Raw genomic sequence first — 14,322 nt, 5'->3', positions numbered from 1 at the left:
GGCACAGGCAACAGGGAATAAGGAGCCGTCCAATCACAGCTCTGGGATATAATATCGAACTTATACTCCAGAGTTCTGATTGGACGGCTCGTTATTCCCTGTTGCCTGTGCCTATTGCCTGTGTCTATCATGTTTCCAGCTTAAAGCCCAAGACATTCGCTATTCCCTCGCATTGTGTCTCGGGCTTAACTGAACACCGTACTACTGAAGCTGCATCATTGTCTACATTCGTTTGCGCAGCGGTTAGCGCAGAGAGTATCATTTAATCCTTGTTTAACATTTGGTGAACAACAAGGCTAAAATAATACTTCTGCGCTAACCGCTGCGTAAACGAATGCACCATATTTGATTTGTTCATTCACGCGCTTATAATCATCATTCTATCTTTATCGTTCATTAGACGTGAACAAGGATAGAAACGCTAAAAACATCCAAACCGAACGCAGCCTGAGACAAAATAGGGGTGTCGCCATATTAAAAATTAGACACTAGCGCCTCTGAACTTGAGGGGCAGAACTATTACCGTCTGCTGCAGGTGTCATTTCACCGGCCGGTACTGTCGGACTGCCTGCACTGAAAATCTATAATGCACGTGACGTAAACTGTATAGCATTTTCAGCACTGGCAGTAAATTTGGAACACGACCACTGTCGTTCATTGTCGACTGTTTTATCGATGCAGCATTCTCAAAATGATCGCAACTCTATCAAACGTATGTTACTCGTGCTTTACGCTTCTTCATGTAAGTTGATTAACCGTCGTCAGCGTTCCTCGTCCTTTTCCGGAAAAGTTTATATTATACACCGATCGGTGTAGTGAGAAAAAAAAAACAACAATAAAGGAAAAATACAATGTTTGGACCGGGTTCGGCACCAATTGTAGTTCTCAGTAAGTTCAAATTGGTTCAAATCGATCTTTCGTCTGTCGCTTGTTTAGGAGTATCTAGCAATTCCCGTGCATCAGTCGCTTTTCTAACCATGTCGAACATTTTGATTATTGCAGGCCAGAACACGAAGCGGGATACCGGCAGAAAAGTACAGAGAGAGAATATCCAGGCAGGCAAGGTGAGAGATATCTAATAATCTGTATGTCAGCAATGTATCGCATTCCTTATAAGGCATTCCTCGCGTTTTTCACGAGGTACACGCCCACGTGTGACTGAAGAGAGAGAGAGAGAGAGAGAGAGAGAGAGAGGGAGAGAGAAAAAATCAGTTTGAGTATTGTTCGCATTGATTTTCATACCGTGTATTAAATTTAAGTATGATAACTCATAAACCAAACAAGTTAAATCGATAAAAATTATTATATTTTCCATGAACAATCTATAAATTCAATTATAATTAAATTGGCGTGATTTTCAAGTACATTGGATCGATGTAACAAATTTTTCTTGTTTTTATATATATAGGCAATTGCCGATGTCATCAGAACATGTTTGGGTCCTCAAGCCATGTTGAAGATGCTGATGGATCCAATGGGTGGCATCGTAATGACAAATGATGGAAACGCAATTTTGCGCGAGATCACTGTGCAGCATCCTGCTGGAAAGTCCATGATAGAAATTGCCAGGACTCAGGATGAAGAGGTAGGGGATGGTACCACTTCGGTGATTGTCCTGTCAGGCGAGATCTTGGCTACCGCTGAACCATTCTTGGAACAGAACATGCATCCTACTGTCATCATAAGAGCGTATCGTCAGGCTTTGGAAGATATGGTTACGATTCTCAATGAACAAGTCAGCATCGATTTAGATTGCAACGACAAAAATAAACTGGTCCAAGTGATAAACTCCTGTACAGGTACTAAATTTATCAGACGTTGGTCTGAATTGGCCTGTCAAATCGCTTTGGACGCCGTTCATACCGTAATGCTCGAGGAGAATGGCAGAAGAGAGATCGACATCAAACGTTATGCCAAGGTAGAGAAGATACCCGGTGGTACAATAGAGGACAGTACTGTTCTCAAGGGTGTGATGATCAACAAGGATGTGACACATCCGAAAATGAGACGTTACATCAAAGATCCGAGAATAGTACTGCTGGATTGTCCATTGGAGTATAAGAAGGGCGAATCTCAGACGAATATAGAGATAATGAAGGATGTTGATTTCACAAAGATTTTAGAACTAGAGGAAGAGTATGTGAAGAAGGTATGCGAAGATGTTATTTCAGTGAAACCAGATGTCGTGATAACAGAGAAGGGTGTATCGGATCTTGCTCAGCATTATCTCGTGAAAGCCGGCATATCCGCGATACGCAGGCTACGAAAGAGTGACATTAACAGAATTGCTCGCGCTTGTGGTGCTACCGTCGTCAATCGTACTGAAGAACTCAAGGAAGAGGATGTTGGGACGGGTGCTGGTCTTTTTGAAATCAAGAAACTCGGTGATGATTATTTCTGTTTTATCACAGAATGCAAGGATCCTAAAGCTTGTACTATCGTTCTGAGAGGTGCTAGCAAAGATATCTTGAATGAGACTGAGAGAAATTTGCAGGATGCGCTGCATGTTGCCAGAAATCTTCTTGTCGATCCAAAGCTTGTACCAGGTGCGTAAAATTAGTTATTTTATTTTTTGTCAAAAGGTTTTCACCTTTTACATTTTGTTCCTTTTCCTTTTTTTCCATAGGTGGTGGAGCAGTGGAAATGGCAGTATCCCGGCTTTTAACAGAAAAGGCGGCAGGACTTGCAGGTGTGGAACAATGGCCATACAAGGCGATCGCACAAGCCTTGGAGATCATTCCCAGGACGCTAGCGCAAAATTGTGGCGCAAATACTATCAGGACTTTAACGGCGTTGCGCGCTAAACACGCAACAGAAGGAACTACTTGGGGCATTGATGGAGAAACGGGAAAATTGGTTGACATGAAGGAACGCGGTATATGGGAACCATTGTCTGTAAAATTACAAACATATAAAACAGCGATCGAGACTGCTATCCTGTTATTGAGAATAGACGACATTGTTTCCGGAAGTAAAAAGAAGAAAAATGAGAATGAAACCGGGCAGCCGAGTCAAGTTACGGAGGAGTGTATGAAAGAATAAATATTTTCAATATCTATTGAAGCCTAATTGCTTTGTATTTACTTTAAGATTTAATTATTTTGCACTTTCGCTGTTTGTCAAATTTTTATCTCTATATGCATTTTCAAAAAATAAAGACAAATGTGCCCCGATAATCGTAAAAATCTTTTTATTTACATTACCTCGAAATATATATATATATATATATATAATAGTAAGCAATTATGTCCAACTTTACATAATTGAATACTTTGAATCCGTACACATCAAGTACATTATACAATACTCTTTACAGCATCGCTAAAATTCTGCAAACTTTGCATATCGCACTTTTATATCGTTCCTTGTTGAGTAATTTCGTTTTCTTTTGATTTTTCTGTTTTTATCACTGTAGTCTTCCTCAAGTTTGAATCTATTGTTTCTATTAGTAGAGGCATTGTGATGGAAGGATTCCTTGCATCATGTGATGTTAATGGCTGTATATTAGACATACATGATTTGGAAGTCAAACAATCTTTTCTAATAGGTAATAATACAGCCACAGGTTCTACTATAATCTGCTTATTTAAATATGTGATCTCCTGTAATTTAGTTTACATCATTACACATATATATATGTATATATATCCACCTTTTTATGCCGTTTAACAATTCATACCTCTTTCTGCAGTACACCGACTGATACTCCTAAATGAGTTGCAATTTGGGCAGGTGGAAAAATTGCATGTATGCAATACTGTATATAAGGTATTAATTGTTCACTTAAACATTCTGTGAACTTAATCATGTTTTCCCGTTCCGCGGCAGTAAATGCCTATGACGTATAGATTGATAAAATATATTAGAATTTACTTGTGAATAAAAATTACACGACAATGAAAACTTACTTGCTGTTCTTGCTTGTAAAATACCAACATAGCCCTCGCCACATTATGTAACGACTCTTGTAGCAATTTTGTGCATAAAGTAGAGAGTGCCACTGGTGCACAGAGTCTCAATTCATTGAACGCAGCTATTATCCCGTTGCAATATTCGGCCAGAGGATAAAATTCTACCAGTTGTTCAGGCGGATTTTCCTATGAAACAGTTTATAATAGTAAATTAATGTATAAAAACTTGAAAAGATATAATTTTATACTTACAGAATTAATACAAGGCTCTGTTTTTACATCAAGTCGTTGCGTTTTGTTAATCAATGTAAATGTTTCCATATCTTTTTCAAACTTTCGAGTTGTTCTACGAACGTTCTGTTCAAACCTTTCACTGATAACTCGTACAAATATATCCGACATTCGACCAGTGAAATCGACGCCCACTCGACCAAATGATAATCCAAAGTATGTACACTGACCCAAAATGGTATCTATAGATGTTACACCTGGTAAGTCTTGCTCTAGCGTAGCAAGAAATTGCGTTATCTAAAAAGAAAAAACAAACTTTAATCACATTTCCATTTACGTTATATCTGTGTGTGCATTGTCTGTTTACAAATCTACCTTTTCCTCCAACCAATGATAAAATATCGCAGATTCATTTAACGTCAAGTCGCGGCCGGGAATTACTAATTCATCGTCGTTAAACATAGCTTTGTACTGAGTTATTATATTGAATAAATGTATCCTGGATAATTCTATTGTTTTAGCCATGTGAAGGTTAGCTGCAACACATGTAAAATGTAATTTTCTTATCGGTTTGATCAATTTATCTTTTGTATTGTATTGTAATTTAAATAAAAAACCCTCTTACGATCTTCCTTCGGTATTGCATTCAGCAAGCCTTGAAGCCAGCTATCTCTCGCTTGAAGGAATTTTATACGAAGTTCTGATTCTGTAAATGCATCCATAGACCGCAACAATCCGACAAGTTGAAGACATCTCGGAAGCGGTAGATCTCCTCTCAGAGAGCCAACTACTTGTCCTACCATACCCGACCAGCTGCTTTCGATCTCTGCTACTATAGACTGAAATATTAATAAAAATAAAACACAAATATGATACCGAAGAAAACATGCGTTATGAAAGATTGCTAAGCTTGTACCGAGATAATAGGAATATCCCCATGCTTCATTCCCAATTGACGAGCATATTGAGACAATTCCAATGCTTCGTTATATTGATTACTTCTCAGACACGATTCCATTAATTGGGGCATCTCAAGAATTTCAAGTAGCTCTGCATTTCGTGTTAGTGTTAAGCTATTTAATCTTCGATGTGCATTAATATCTTTTGAAGTATCACAAAACGATTGGCATTTCCTCACAAATTCTGGAATCTTTTGTACAAGTTTGTCAAGACGATTTTCAGTCTCATTGAACTAAAAGTAAAATAATATAATTTGTTAATCTCTTTAGACAGATCTATATATATATATATATATACTTTAACTTAATATTTTTTTAAATTACATGATTGAGTATCTCTCGTGAACTTTCTGCTGTCTGAATAAAAGTTTTATAATTTGCAAAGACTAATTTCTGTGTAGTTTGAAGCACTGCGTTTTTCTCATCAGACAAATGATCAGGTTCTTTACCTAAAAATTTTTCATGCAGGATGAATCTGTATCTCATTGATGTATAAAGCAAAATTTAGATAGATAAGCCAGATAATAAAGGTGTTCGTACTTAGCTGATCTACATCAAAGCCTCCAAGTTTTGAGAGATACTGATAAAAATTGGGATTTTCTTTCCAAGATTCTGAAATCGTAGTTGCATAAAACGATACAAATGTACTACAATAAAAGCAATAATATGCGTTAAAACAATTAATTTAAAAATAACATAATTAATCTTACCTGAGATACCTTCCGGAAATATCAGATTTATCACATTCTCCGTTTCAATATCCATGATCCTTTTAACAAATGTATAATATCGGTTGTTAAAGCATTTGTGTTAATGCAAAATATTATTTTTCAGCGAATTGTTGAGACAAGTGGCAGATATCAGCAAGGTACTTTTCTTCGATTCGATTTCGATATGCCAATAATATGTAAATATGTAATTTAATGGCTCCTTTTATAACCTTACATAATTATCGTAAAAGACTTTTATCGATCTAGATTATAAAAAATAATTTCTTTATATTTCGATTAAACTTTGCGCGATTATAAAAATTTTATTACGAAAGTTCTCAATGCAACGACACGTCGCAGAATCGCAAACCAACGCAAACGTCATCTTCAGCCGTTATAGAAAGCCTTTAAGCACGAGCAATCAGCTGATCGACTGGAGGAAATTTACCAACCAAAAGTCGGCGTGACAATTCGACGACTGAATTCAATTAAATCTATGAATTAAAAGTTTTCTTTTAATTCATTAGTCTAATTATTTTATCGCACGGGAAATGGCTTTAAATCTGATCAAACAGGTATTTTTGCGATCGACTTATTAATAATTTTTATACACTAAGTAAATAACTTGAAGCATATACATTTATATTGAACATTTATCTATTTTATTACGCATAATTGAGTTGTTTAATGATTGCTTTTATTCTAGATTGCAGTGCTTGGACAACGTTCACTCGCAACAAAAACTTTATCGGCAAAATTTTATACTGGAAGTCTGTACGAGCCAGATTATTTAGAGGTTAGATCTAAACTTCTAGGTATTTGAAGCATACATAACGTTTTGTTAGTTTTTCGATTTTTACAGACAGGAAAATCAGAATTTCCGCTTTTATCCACGATAAATGTACAAATTAAAAGTTATGATTATCCTGTGCTCGAATGTTATCAGTCTTTCATACACAAATTAGCGGATATTGTACAAATCGACGTAGACAACAGGTAAATTTGCATTAAATTTTCTTAATTTTACTCTTCAATTTTTAATACAATCCGTATTCTTCTGTTCAGCTGGCCTTTACCACCTCAAGAATTCACGATTCGGAAGTATAAAACTAGAACGACAACAATTATGTCCGAGTATTATCTCAAAATTTATGAAAGAAATATACAACTATCAGACGTATCGTCAATAAAATGCTCAGTATTAATTAGAGCATTAGAGGCAGCTTTACCACAAGGTGTTACTTTGAATATAAACATTCATGATCCCGCACTAGAAGATAAGCGATATATACCAGACAAAGAATTGATTGATTTGAAATCAACGCTAATTACATTAAAGAATAATAAATCTTAAATATATGTTGTGATTAATATATTATTTGTAAGTGCAAATAACACTTGTATATTATTGTTACAAAAATAGCATCTCTTTCCAAGCATGGTAAATTTTAAAAATAGTAAAAACTTGAGAAAATTATACACAAAATTAATGATGAAAAGTTTTTGTTAACTTTTCTATGAGAAAGTTATACAATATATACAAAAATAATTTATAAAAATAGTTCAATAAACTATTTCACAATATTCTTATTATCAATCTTAACTCTAAATTAAAATTAGATTAAACTTGGGGGAGTCCGGGAGACGATCATATGAGAGAGTTGAACTACTTCAAATTTCATGCCAAGTGCACGGTTATCAAGCCGGCAACTATTTGTCACGTTTCGAGAAATGTGAAATCAAAATGGCATGATCCATATATTGCGGTTTGACTGTTTGGCCTGAAATTTGAATGAGATATTTGAAATGGTTCAACTTTGCCATATAGTCAAGTCTCCCGGATTTTCCCTAATTATTTTTTATTATAAATAACGTCGAATCTATTTTTTGTTTATTATTCTTCTAGCGCTTTCTCCCTGTTTACGCGCTTGCGCGTATATGATTCATATTTCTTTTAAAATATTTGTTTACAATAAACCAAAATGCACGACTTTGATCTTTGTACTGTCATCAGTCTTCGAAGATTCTTTTATTTTTTCGTCAGCATTATCTTCTGCAAAATATCAAAGATTAATATTGGACAAAGTCGTGTTATTCACAATTGTGTTGTAAAGCTTCTTACATATACAAAACAGATGTACTAATGTAAAATGCTTACTACACAATGGTTGAAAATCTTTAAGGTAATCTTCATTACCCAGACAAAGTGGAAGACTTTCAGCTAGTTCACGTTTAGGATCCGTTATATGTGTTTGTGTAGTAGATCGTTTCTGTCTATATACTTGAGTCTGTAAGAAAAATTTTATATGTATATATACATATATATATATATACACATATACGTACATACATATATCTTTAAAATTACTTACTGTCCCAGGTACTAGTATATGAGTGACAGTGTCTGAAAACTTCACCTTTGGCTTTTCATTAGAAAGAGAACTTGATATGTCGGCAAACGATGGACACGTAGAACAAACCTTTGAATTAGCGATAGACGTATTAATTACAGGCAGAGGTGGTATGTTAGAAAACATTTTAGTTTCTCTATTAACAGTTTGGGAAGATCTTGACGAGTGTCTATTCTCAAATAATCCATGTTGTATACTGTAACTAGGATGAAAGTTTCGCGAGGAAAATTTGCTAACTGTTTGTGAAAGTTCTAAGTCTGTATCGTCGCGAGAACCCTGAAACGGTATATAATCTAGATCGTAATTGTATCTATATGTTTTGAAAGATAGAGATGTTTTCTGATTTTCAGGTATATTAGATGTTGTGGAATTCTGTTTTTGTAAAATGCACAACGGCATATGGGTTTTATTCGTTGTAAATTTCTCCAATTCTTTAACATTTGGCAAACCTTGAGTGCTCCTAGATAAAAGATAATTTTTTCTAGGTAAACCATGAAGGCAATTAGAGAAAGAACTTATCAGAGAAGGTGATGATGGAACAGCATTTGTTTCTTTTTCTTCCGTTACAGGATATTGTAATTTAACGGCTTGATCGTTGACATTATTAAACGCGTTGGGAAATGTAATATCGTTACTTTCAAGAGTTGTATATCCTTCAAGATTATTAAACGAAGTAGACATCAGATTGTTACAACTATTATTCGAAAGAGGCGATTGATCCGTTACATGAGTATTATCGATAAGAGTTTTAGTTAATGATTTATCAGATATCTTTGAAGATTTGCCTCGTAACATAAAAGTTGTTTCAGAATTATTGTTCGCTGTTAGTGCATTGACTGAGTTACTATGCGAGATAGGAGTGTTAGCGATTCGAGTACCGAATGACGTTGACATAACATTATTGTCAATGACGTTTAAGCAACTCGTCAAATAATTATTAGAATGAATGTCTTCCGATTCATATATTGGCTTATTGAAAGAAGTAGAGATAAAACTATCGTCTTGCGCGCAAGTTGTTATTACGTTAGTAGTGGAACTACTAAAAGAATATGATATTTCATTAAGTAACGATTGATCGTACGATCTCTCGTTGAAATTATTGCTAGACTGATCATTCACTATTATGTCCGATTCATTGAGAGAAATACTACCGAATGAGGTGGTCATCAAGTCGTCTGATGCATTGTTAAATACTTGAGAACTATTAATGATATTCGCCGCGCTAATTGGTGTAAAGTTTGAGTGTGTACTGTATAATGATTTATTAAAAGAAGTTGATGATAAAAATGGGCTCGAAATGTGTGAAGAATGATTAAACGAAGTTGTTAAAATATTATTGGAAGTGTCAAAGGACGAAGGTACTAAGATGTAGTCAGTCTTAATAGTGGACGGAATATTATTATATGATGCGCAAAGTGTATTCTTTGCGGTATGATGAGGATGGACAACTGGTAAGGGTGGGATTTGATTTGAACCGGAAGCTTTTCTGTAACGATGCTTTCGCGATCGTTTCAGATTAAGTCGTTTTTCTTTTTGAGAATCTTCGCTCTCTTCACTGTATGTTGCTTCTATCTGCTCTTCCTCCTCTTCCTCCTCTTCCTCCTCCCCTTCATCCTCCTCCTTCTCCTCTTCCTCCTCTTCCTCTTCTTCTTCCTCCTCTTCTTCCTCCTCTACCTCCACATTCTTTTCCTCTTCCTCCTCTTCCTTCTCATTGCTTGAATCGGAACATATAGAACACGATGTTCTCGAACATGTGGAATCTATAAAAATTTATTTATTTAAATAGGTACAAGATATATTAAAGTCTTTACAAGCCCGTCTCCAAAGATTTGTCAATTCTTACGTGAAGCACTGCAACTGTTCGATCTGCTTAGAATACTCTCAGCTTTCTCTTTGGCTGCAGTTGCCAGTTCCATATCATTCAAAACCGTAGCGTAGAAATGTATGTCCATAAAAAGATCGTGATCATTTAGATCAATAGCTAGTCGAAAAGCCTTCTCAAACATCTTATACCTACAAAGATCATAATGATTAGAATAAATTAAATTTTAAATTCCCTTCATATAATGCACTACCTTAATAAATGATGGAAAAATCTCCTCGTCAAATCTCTTACTTCATCCCCATATTCTTCTTCGACAGTTTGGCTTATTGGTTTAATAGGTATGTGGAAACTGCCTAACGCATTTTGTATCAGACCTATTAAATCAGATTAATAAATTAGAATAAGATTATTTTTTTTAATCATTAGTAAGTAATCTCTTAATTAAACATCAGATTAGAAAAACAAAATTTTATTTTACCTTCGCGTTCCGTTGTTAACGGTAACTTAAATAAATAGTTTAAGATTTGATTAAGCGAATGCATGCATACACGTGGATGCGTATCCCAATTCATCGACAACAGCAAGGAAGTCGCTTGTTCTGCTCGAGACTCCGACAAATACCTTCTGACTAATTCATCCCCGGAGAGAGTATCCCCTTCGATCATTTTAATAACTCCAATCGGTCCTCTAAGAATACAGAATAAATTGTCACATACCAATCAATATCGAACATATGTTGCTCGATAAAAGAAATGGTAGCCCTTACCGTTCGAAAAGTAATAAGAATAAAGAATTGCCATTGTTGTAATAACGTATTTGATTTGGATCACTTTTCTTGTTCCATTCCATATGCAGCAAAGCATGCTGATTCCTGTGTTGTGTATTATTATTTTATTAATCCAATTTTATGGCCATATCTTACCGATTAATTATTTCATTGTTCGTACTTAAAATATGATGATAAGTCGAGAATATTCGCTGGCACTGCCTCGTCGCTTAATGTCTGGCTTTTGATACACATTAAAGTAATATCAAAATATTGAAACTGGCCTCTATCATTACCCACCACAAATATTATACCATCGCTGTGCCAAGCGGCTAAAGTAGGTATCTTAAGGGGAAAAAATGAAGAAAATCACATATCAATCCTTTTAAAATGCATCTTTTCATAATATTTATATTGTATATCGCTATACATATATATGAAAAGTTATTGTACATTTATATATTAATAAAACTTACAAAAGCGGCTTTTACACTGATACTTGTCGATTTGATCTGATCATACATCATAATAGTACCGTCGATGCAACATAAAAGTAATAGTTCCTGATTAGGTGAAAATCTCACACAACTTGTATGCGTTGGCAATGATACGGAAATCACAGCGATCCTTTTTAATTTATTTTGTCGAGAAACTTCATATGTACGCCATTCTACGGTAACTTCTCCCTATATATTAAGATATCCAAATTTACAAATATATATATATATATATAACTTATATTTCTTTTTAATATACAAAATTTAATTAATATATGAAAGCATATTTAATATATTAAATTTGCATTAAATACAGAATGATGAGATGTAATTACCTTCCGTGAAACTTTTTGTTCTACAGAATGAATAATATTGTCATCGCATGCATCAAACATAATACACAAGGGATCAAATTCAGTACGTATATAACATAACAATTCTAACTTTGTTCTGAAAACATGAATGATTAAATTCTTTCATTTTTATGTACATACATATCACCATAACAGTGTTTGTACATACATACATTCATACAGGGACGTCAGCGACTGTACAAGTGTTTGTAATTGATTTACATAGCAACAAGCATAGTGACACATAACTAACCATGCTTTATAGAAAGAATTGTAATAGCAAACACAAGTACAATTAAAATTCATACGTATTAAAATTATAAAATCACGAGAATTATATAAAAATGTCTCAGCACTGGCATGGCCATTGGACAGAAGATGCATTTGCTCCAAAAAGATTGCGAAATTGGGAAGTTCCTAAATGGTATCCTAGTTGGCCAGACAGACATTGTGTCACTACGAAATTTATTGCAGATAATAATGGACGTATGTTAGACAATGCCAAAAGAGTTGGACATTCACCATGGGGAACATTTAAAGTTTGTATAAATTAATGTTACGTACACAAGTTGTTTAAAAAGAAACCAAACTTTTGCTCTAAAAATGGCACTAGTCGCACCATTAAGTTATAACGGGTAGAATTTAATATTTTAAACATTATATTATCAATATTTAAGTTATTAAAACAAGAAATTTAAATATCTCGGTAAAAGCTTTCTTTAGTTTCACGCAGAACTTAATGCTGGCGTATTGCTCCATCGTGATTTTCTGACAAGGATTACGAAACAACCGTTGCATTTTATGTCACACAAAGGATTGTTATATTGTTATGAATCGTTTCAAATGCTATTGTACACGATCGATAATATAATGTTTAAAATATTCTGCCTGTTACAACTTAATGTCGCAATTAGTACCATTTCTAGAGCAAAAGTTCGGTTTCTTTTTAGACAACCTGTGTATGTAGTAAAAATTTAAGAATCTAAATTATTTTAAATTAAATCAATATTATCATAAGTTACTCTCTCCAAATTTATATATGCAATATTTAAAGATTATAATACAAAAATATCATATTGTAAACAAAGGGCACTTGGGATTTGCCAAAGAAAATTACTGCAAGCATTGCTAAAGAATTATCAATATCGCCTCAATATAAAAAAGATTTATGGGAACAGCACAAGAAGAAACATGAGAATTTATGTAAAACGGTAAAACACGCAAACAAGAATGGGAATAAGGAAATCAACAAACCATAAAAAGATAACAACAAAGAGTTAAAATGAATAAAAATACATATATACACGCAAAGAATGTCACATAAAAGGATGAGAAGGATAAAAGAAGTCACATAACTATATTGATCTCATACCCTGTAAGCCGAAAGAGATGCATGTTTGCTCGATGATATTGTTTCATAGCAGGACTCCAAGGATAAACTTCGTTCATTGTAGATTTTCGCCAAATTAATATCTGCAAAGACACATTATTTCTTATAGATTAACTGTAATATTTTCGACTTAGTTTTAAAAAACTACCTAAAAGCAATTTACCAAATTAGCAGACTTGTTTACTTCAATCTTCTTATCCAATCTGCGTCCATTAGGTTTAAATACATCTGTTGTGACTAATTTAGGTTCTAACTTGCTCATCTTATCAAAAATATGCGTTTTAGATTTTGTAAAATATACCAGAGTCACTAGATTATCGTTGTATGTACAAACCAAATGACTTTTGGTAATAATTACTGTAAATAAAGCAAAATATTATCTTTTGTGCATAATATAAATAGTTTCTGGTGACAAAAATAATAGGCAATTACCATCAGATATATGTTCAGATAACTTTCCTATAAGATATTTGTCGAAATTGATTTCTTGTACATCACCACTGAAGAGACAAACTTGTATTTGCACCAATAAGCCATTGCTAAGCATTAATTGTGCAACAGAATCATCATACCATTGAGAATAAATTACAGAATTATCTCTGAGTTGACTCTAGATATGATAATAACAATTCTATAATATATGCTCTTTAAATAATTCGATCAGGAAAGATAGAATGATTTATTATACCTCTAAGTATTTAATAGAATGTTTTAATTTATTTCCCTTTTTGTTTTCTGGGACGTAAGTCATTCCACGTTCTTGACAATATGATCTTTTGCCTTCTTCATACGTACCATCAATACGTTTATCGTGATATCTAAAAAAAATCAGGAACAAATAAATTGCTATAATAGTAATAGTGGAATCTGAAAATGAATCATATGATGTTGTTTTTTACTTAAATGCACCAAAATCCGTGACCTCTATGTTTACATTGTCATCAAAAGTCCAGAAGTTTACTTCTCCCGTTAACGCAAACATTATAAAGTGTACTAATATTAAATATACAAAATATTATGGAGAATATCACGCGAAGCACTCAAATTTGTATGTAAATAATAATACACAATTACGAAAAGTCACATTCGCACAACTCCATGAAAATTCACAGTTTATCTACTTCTATCTATAATCGGCATCATTAATGTCTTTCACTTCCGGTTTGAGACCGGAACACAGATTTTAGATTTGTCGCGTCGTATGCTCCAACATGTTCTAATATGCTCCTACCATAGCTCTTAAGCTGATTCTACATTGATCGCATCGCA

General features: G+C 34.0%; 5 protein-coding genes across 5 annotated transcripts; 3 read left to right on the top strand and 2 right to left on the bottom strand.

Moving 5' to 3' along the window:
* The first annotated feature begins 737 nt into the window (after positions 1-737).
* CCT3 (chaperonin containing TCP1 subunit 3) lies at positions 738-3,145 on the top strand. The gene is made up of 4 exons (XM_018454330.1): positions 738-888; positions 1,003-1,064; positions 1,409-2,546; positions 2,627-3,145. Exons 1-4 carry the CDS (start codon positions 852-854, stop codon positions 3,040-3,042), a joined length of 1,653 nt encoding a protein of 550 aa, XP_018309832.1. The 5' UTR covers positions 738-851; the 3' UTR covers positions 3,043-3,145.
* Positions 3,146-3,258: 113 nt separating this feature from the next.
* Positions 3,259-6,068, bottom strand: Cog8 (conserved oligomeric Golgi complex subunit 8). Its single transcript, XM_018454320.1, has 10 exons — positions 5,812-6,068; positions 5,642-5,713; positions 5,426-5,550; positions 5,059-5,334; positions 4,768-4,981; positions 4,518-4,678; positions 4,164-4,439; positions 3,909-4,097; positions 3,680-3,835; positions 3,259-3,602 (listed from the first exon to the last, which is right to left on the bottom strand). Exons 1-10 carry the CDS (start codon positions 5,864-5,866, stop codon positions 3,354-3,356), a joined length of 1,773 nt encoding a protein of 590 aa, XP_018309822.1. The 5' UTR covers positions 5,867-6,068; the 3' UTR covers positions 3,259-3,353.
* Positions 6,069-6,227: 159 nt separating this feature from the next.
* On the top strand, positions 6,228-7,264 carry mRpL48 (mitochondrial ribosomal protein L48). Its single transcript, XM_018454321.1, has 4 exons — positions 6,228-6,386; positions 6,518-6,607; positions 6,674-6,807; positions 6,877-7,264. The coding sequence occupies exons 1-4, from the start codon at positions 6,363-6,365 to the stop codon at positions 7,163-7,165; spliced, it is 537 nt and encodes a 178-aa protein (XP_018309823.1). The 5' UTR covers positions 6,228-6,362; the 3' UTR covers positions 7,166-7,264.
* Positions 7,265-7,444: 180 nt separating this feature from the next.
* frtz (WD repeat-containing and planar cell polarity effector protein fritz) lies at positions 7,445-14,200 on the bottom strand. The gene is made up of 16 exons (XM_018454525.1): positions 13,953-14,200; positions 13,742-13,871; positions 13,486-13,663; positions 13,217-13,410; positions 13,036-13,136; positions 11,646-11,760; positions 11,290-11,499; positions 10,995-11,158; positions 10,814-10,918; positions 10,526-10,734; positions 10,298-10,421; positions 10,066-10,235; positions 9,897-9,982; positions 8,184-9,821; positions 7,970-8,099; positions 7,445-7,864 (listed from the first exon to the last, which is right to left on the bottom strand). The coding sequence occupies exons 1-16, from the start codon at positions 14,033-14,035 to the stop codon at positions 7,779-7,781; spliced, it is 3,723 nt and encodes a 1,240-aa protein (XP_018310027.1). The 5' UTR covers positions 14,036-14,200; the 3' UTR covers positions 7,445-7,778.
* LOC108726759 (protein Flattop) lies at positions 11,968-13,015 on the top strand. Its single transcript, XM_018454524.1, has 2 exons — positions 11,968-12,202; positions 12,752-13,015. Exons 1-2 carry the CDS (start codon positions 12,008-12,010, stop codon positions 12,920-12,922), a joined length of 366 nt encoding a protein of 121 aa, XP_018310026.1. The 5' UTR covers positions 11,968-12,007; the 3' UTR covers positions 12,923-13,015.
* Positions 14,201-14,322: the final 122 nt, after the last annotated feature.

Source organism: Mycetomoellerius zeteki, unplaced genomic scaffold (genome assembly GCF_001594055.1).
Source record: "Mycetomoellerius zeteki isolate Tzet28-1 unplaced genomic scaffold, Tzet1.0 scaffold433, whole genome shotgun sequence".
In the NCBI taxonomy this organism is placed as follows: Eukaryota; Metazoa; Arthropoda; class Insecta; order Hymenoptera; family Formicidae; genus Mycetomoellerius; species Mycetomoellerius zeteki.
Note: the sequence above shows the minus strand (reverse complement) of the source record. Positions and strands in the feature narration are given on the sequence as shown.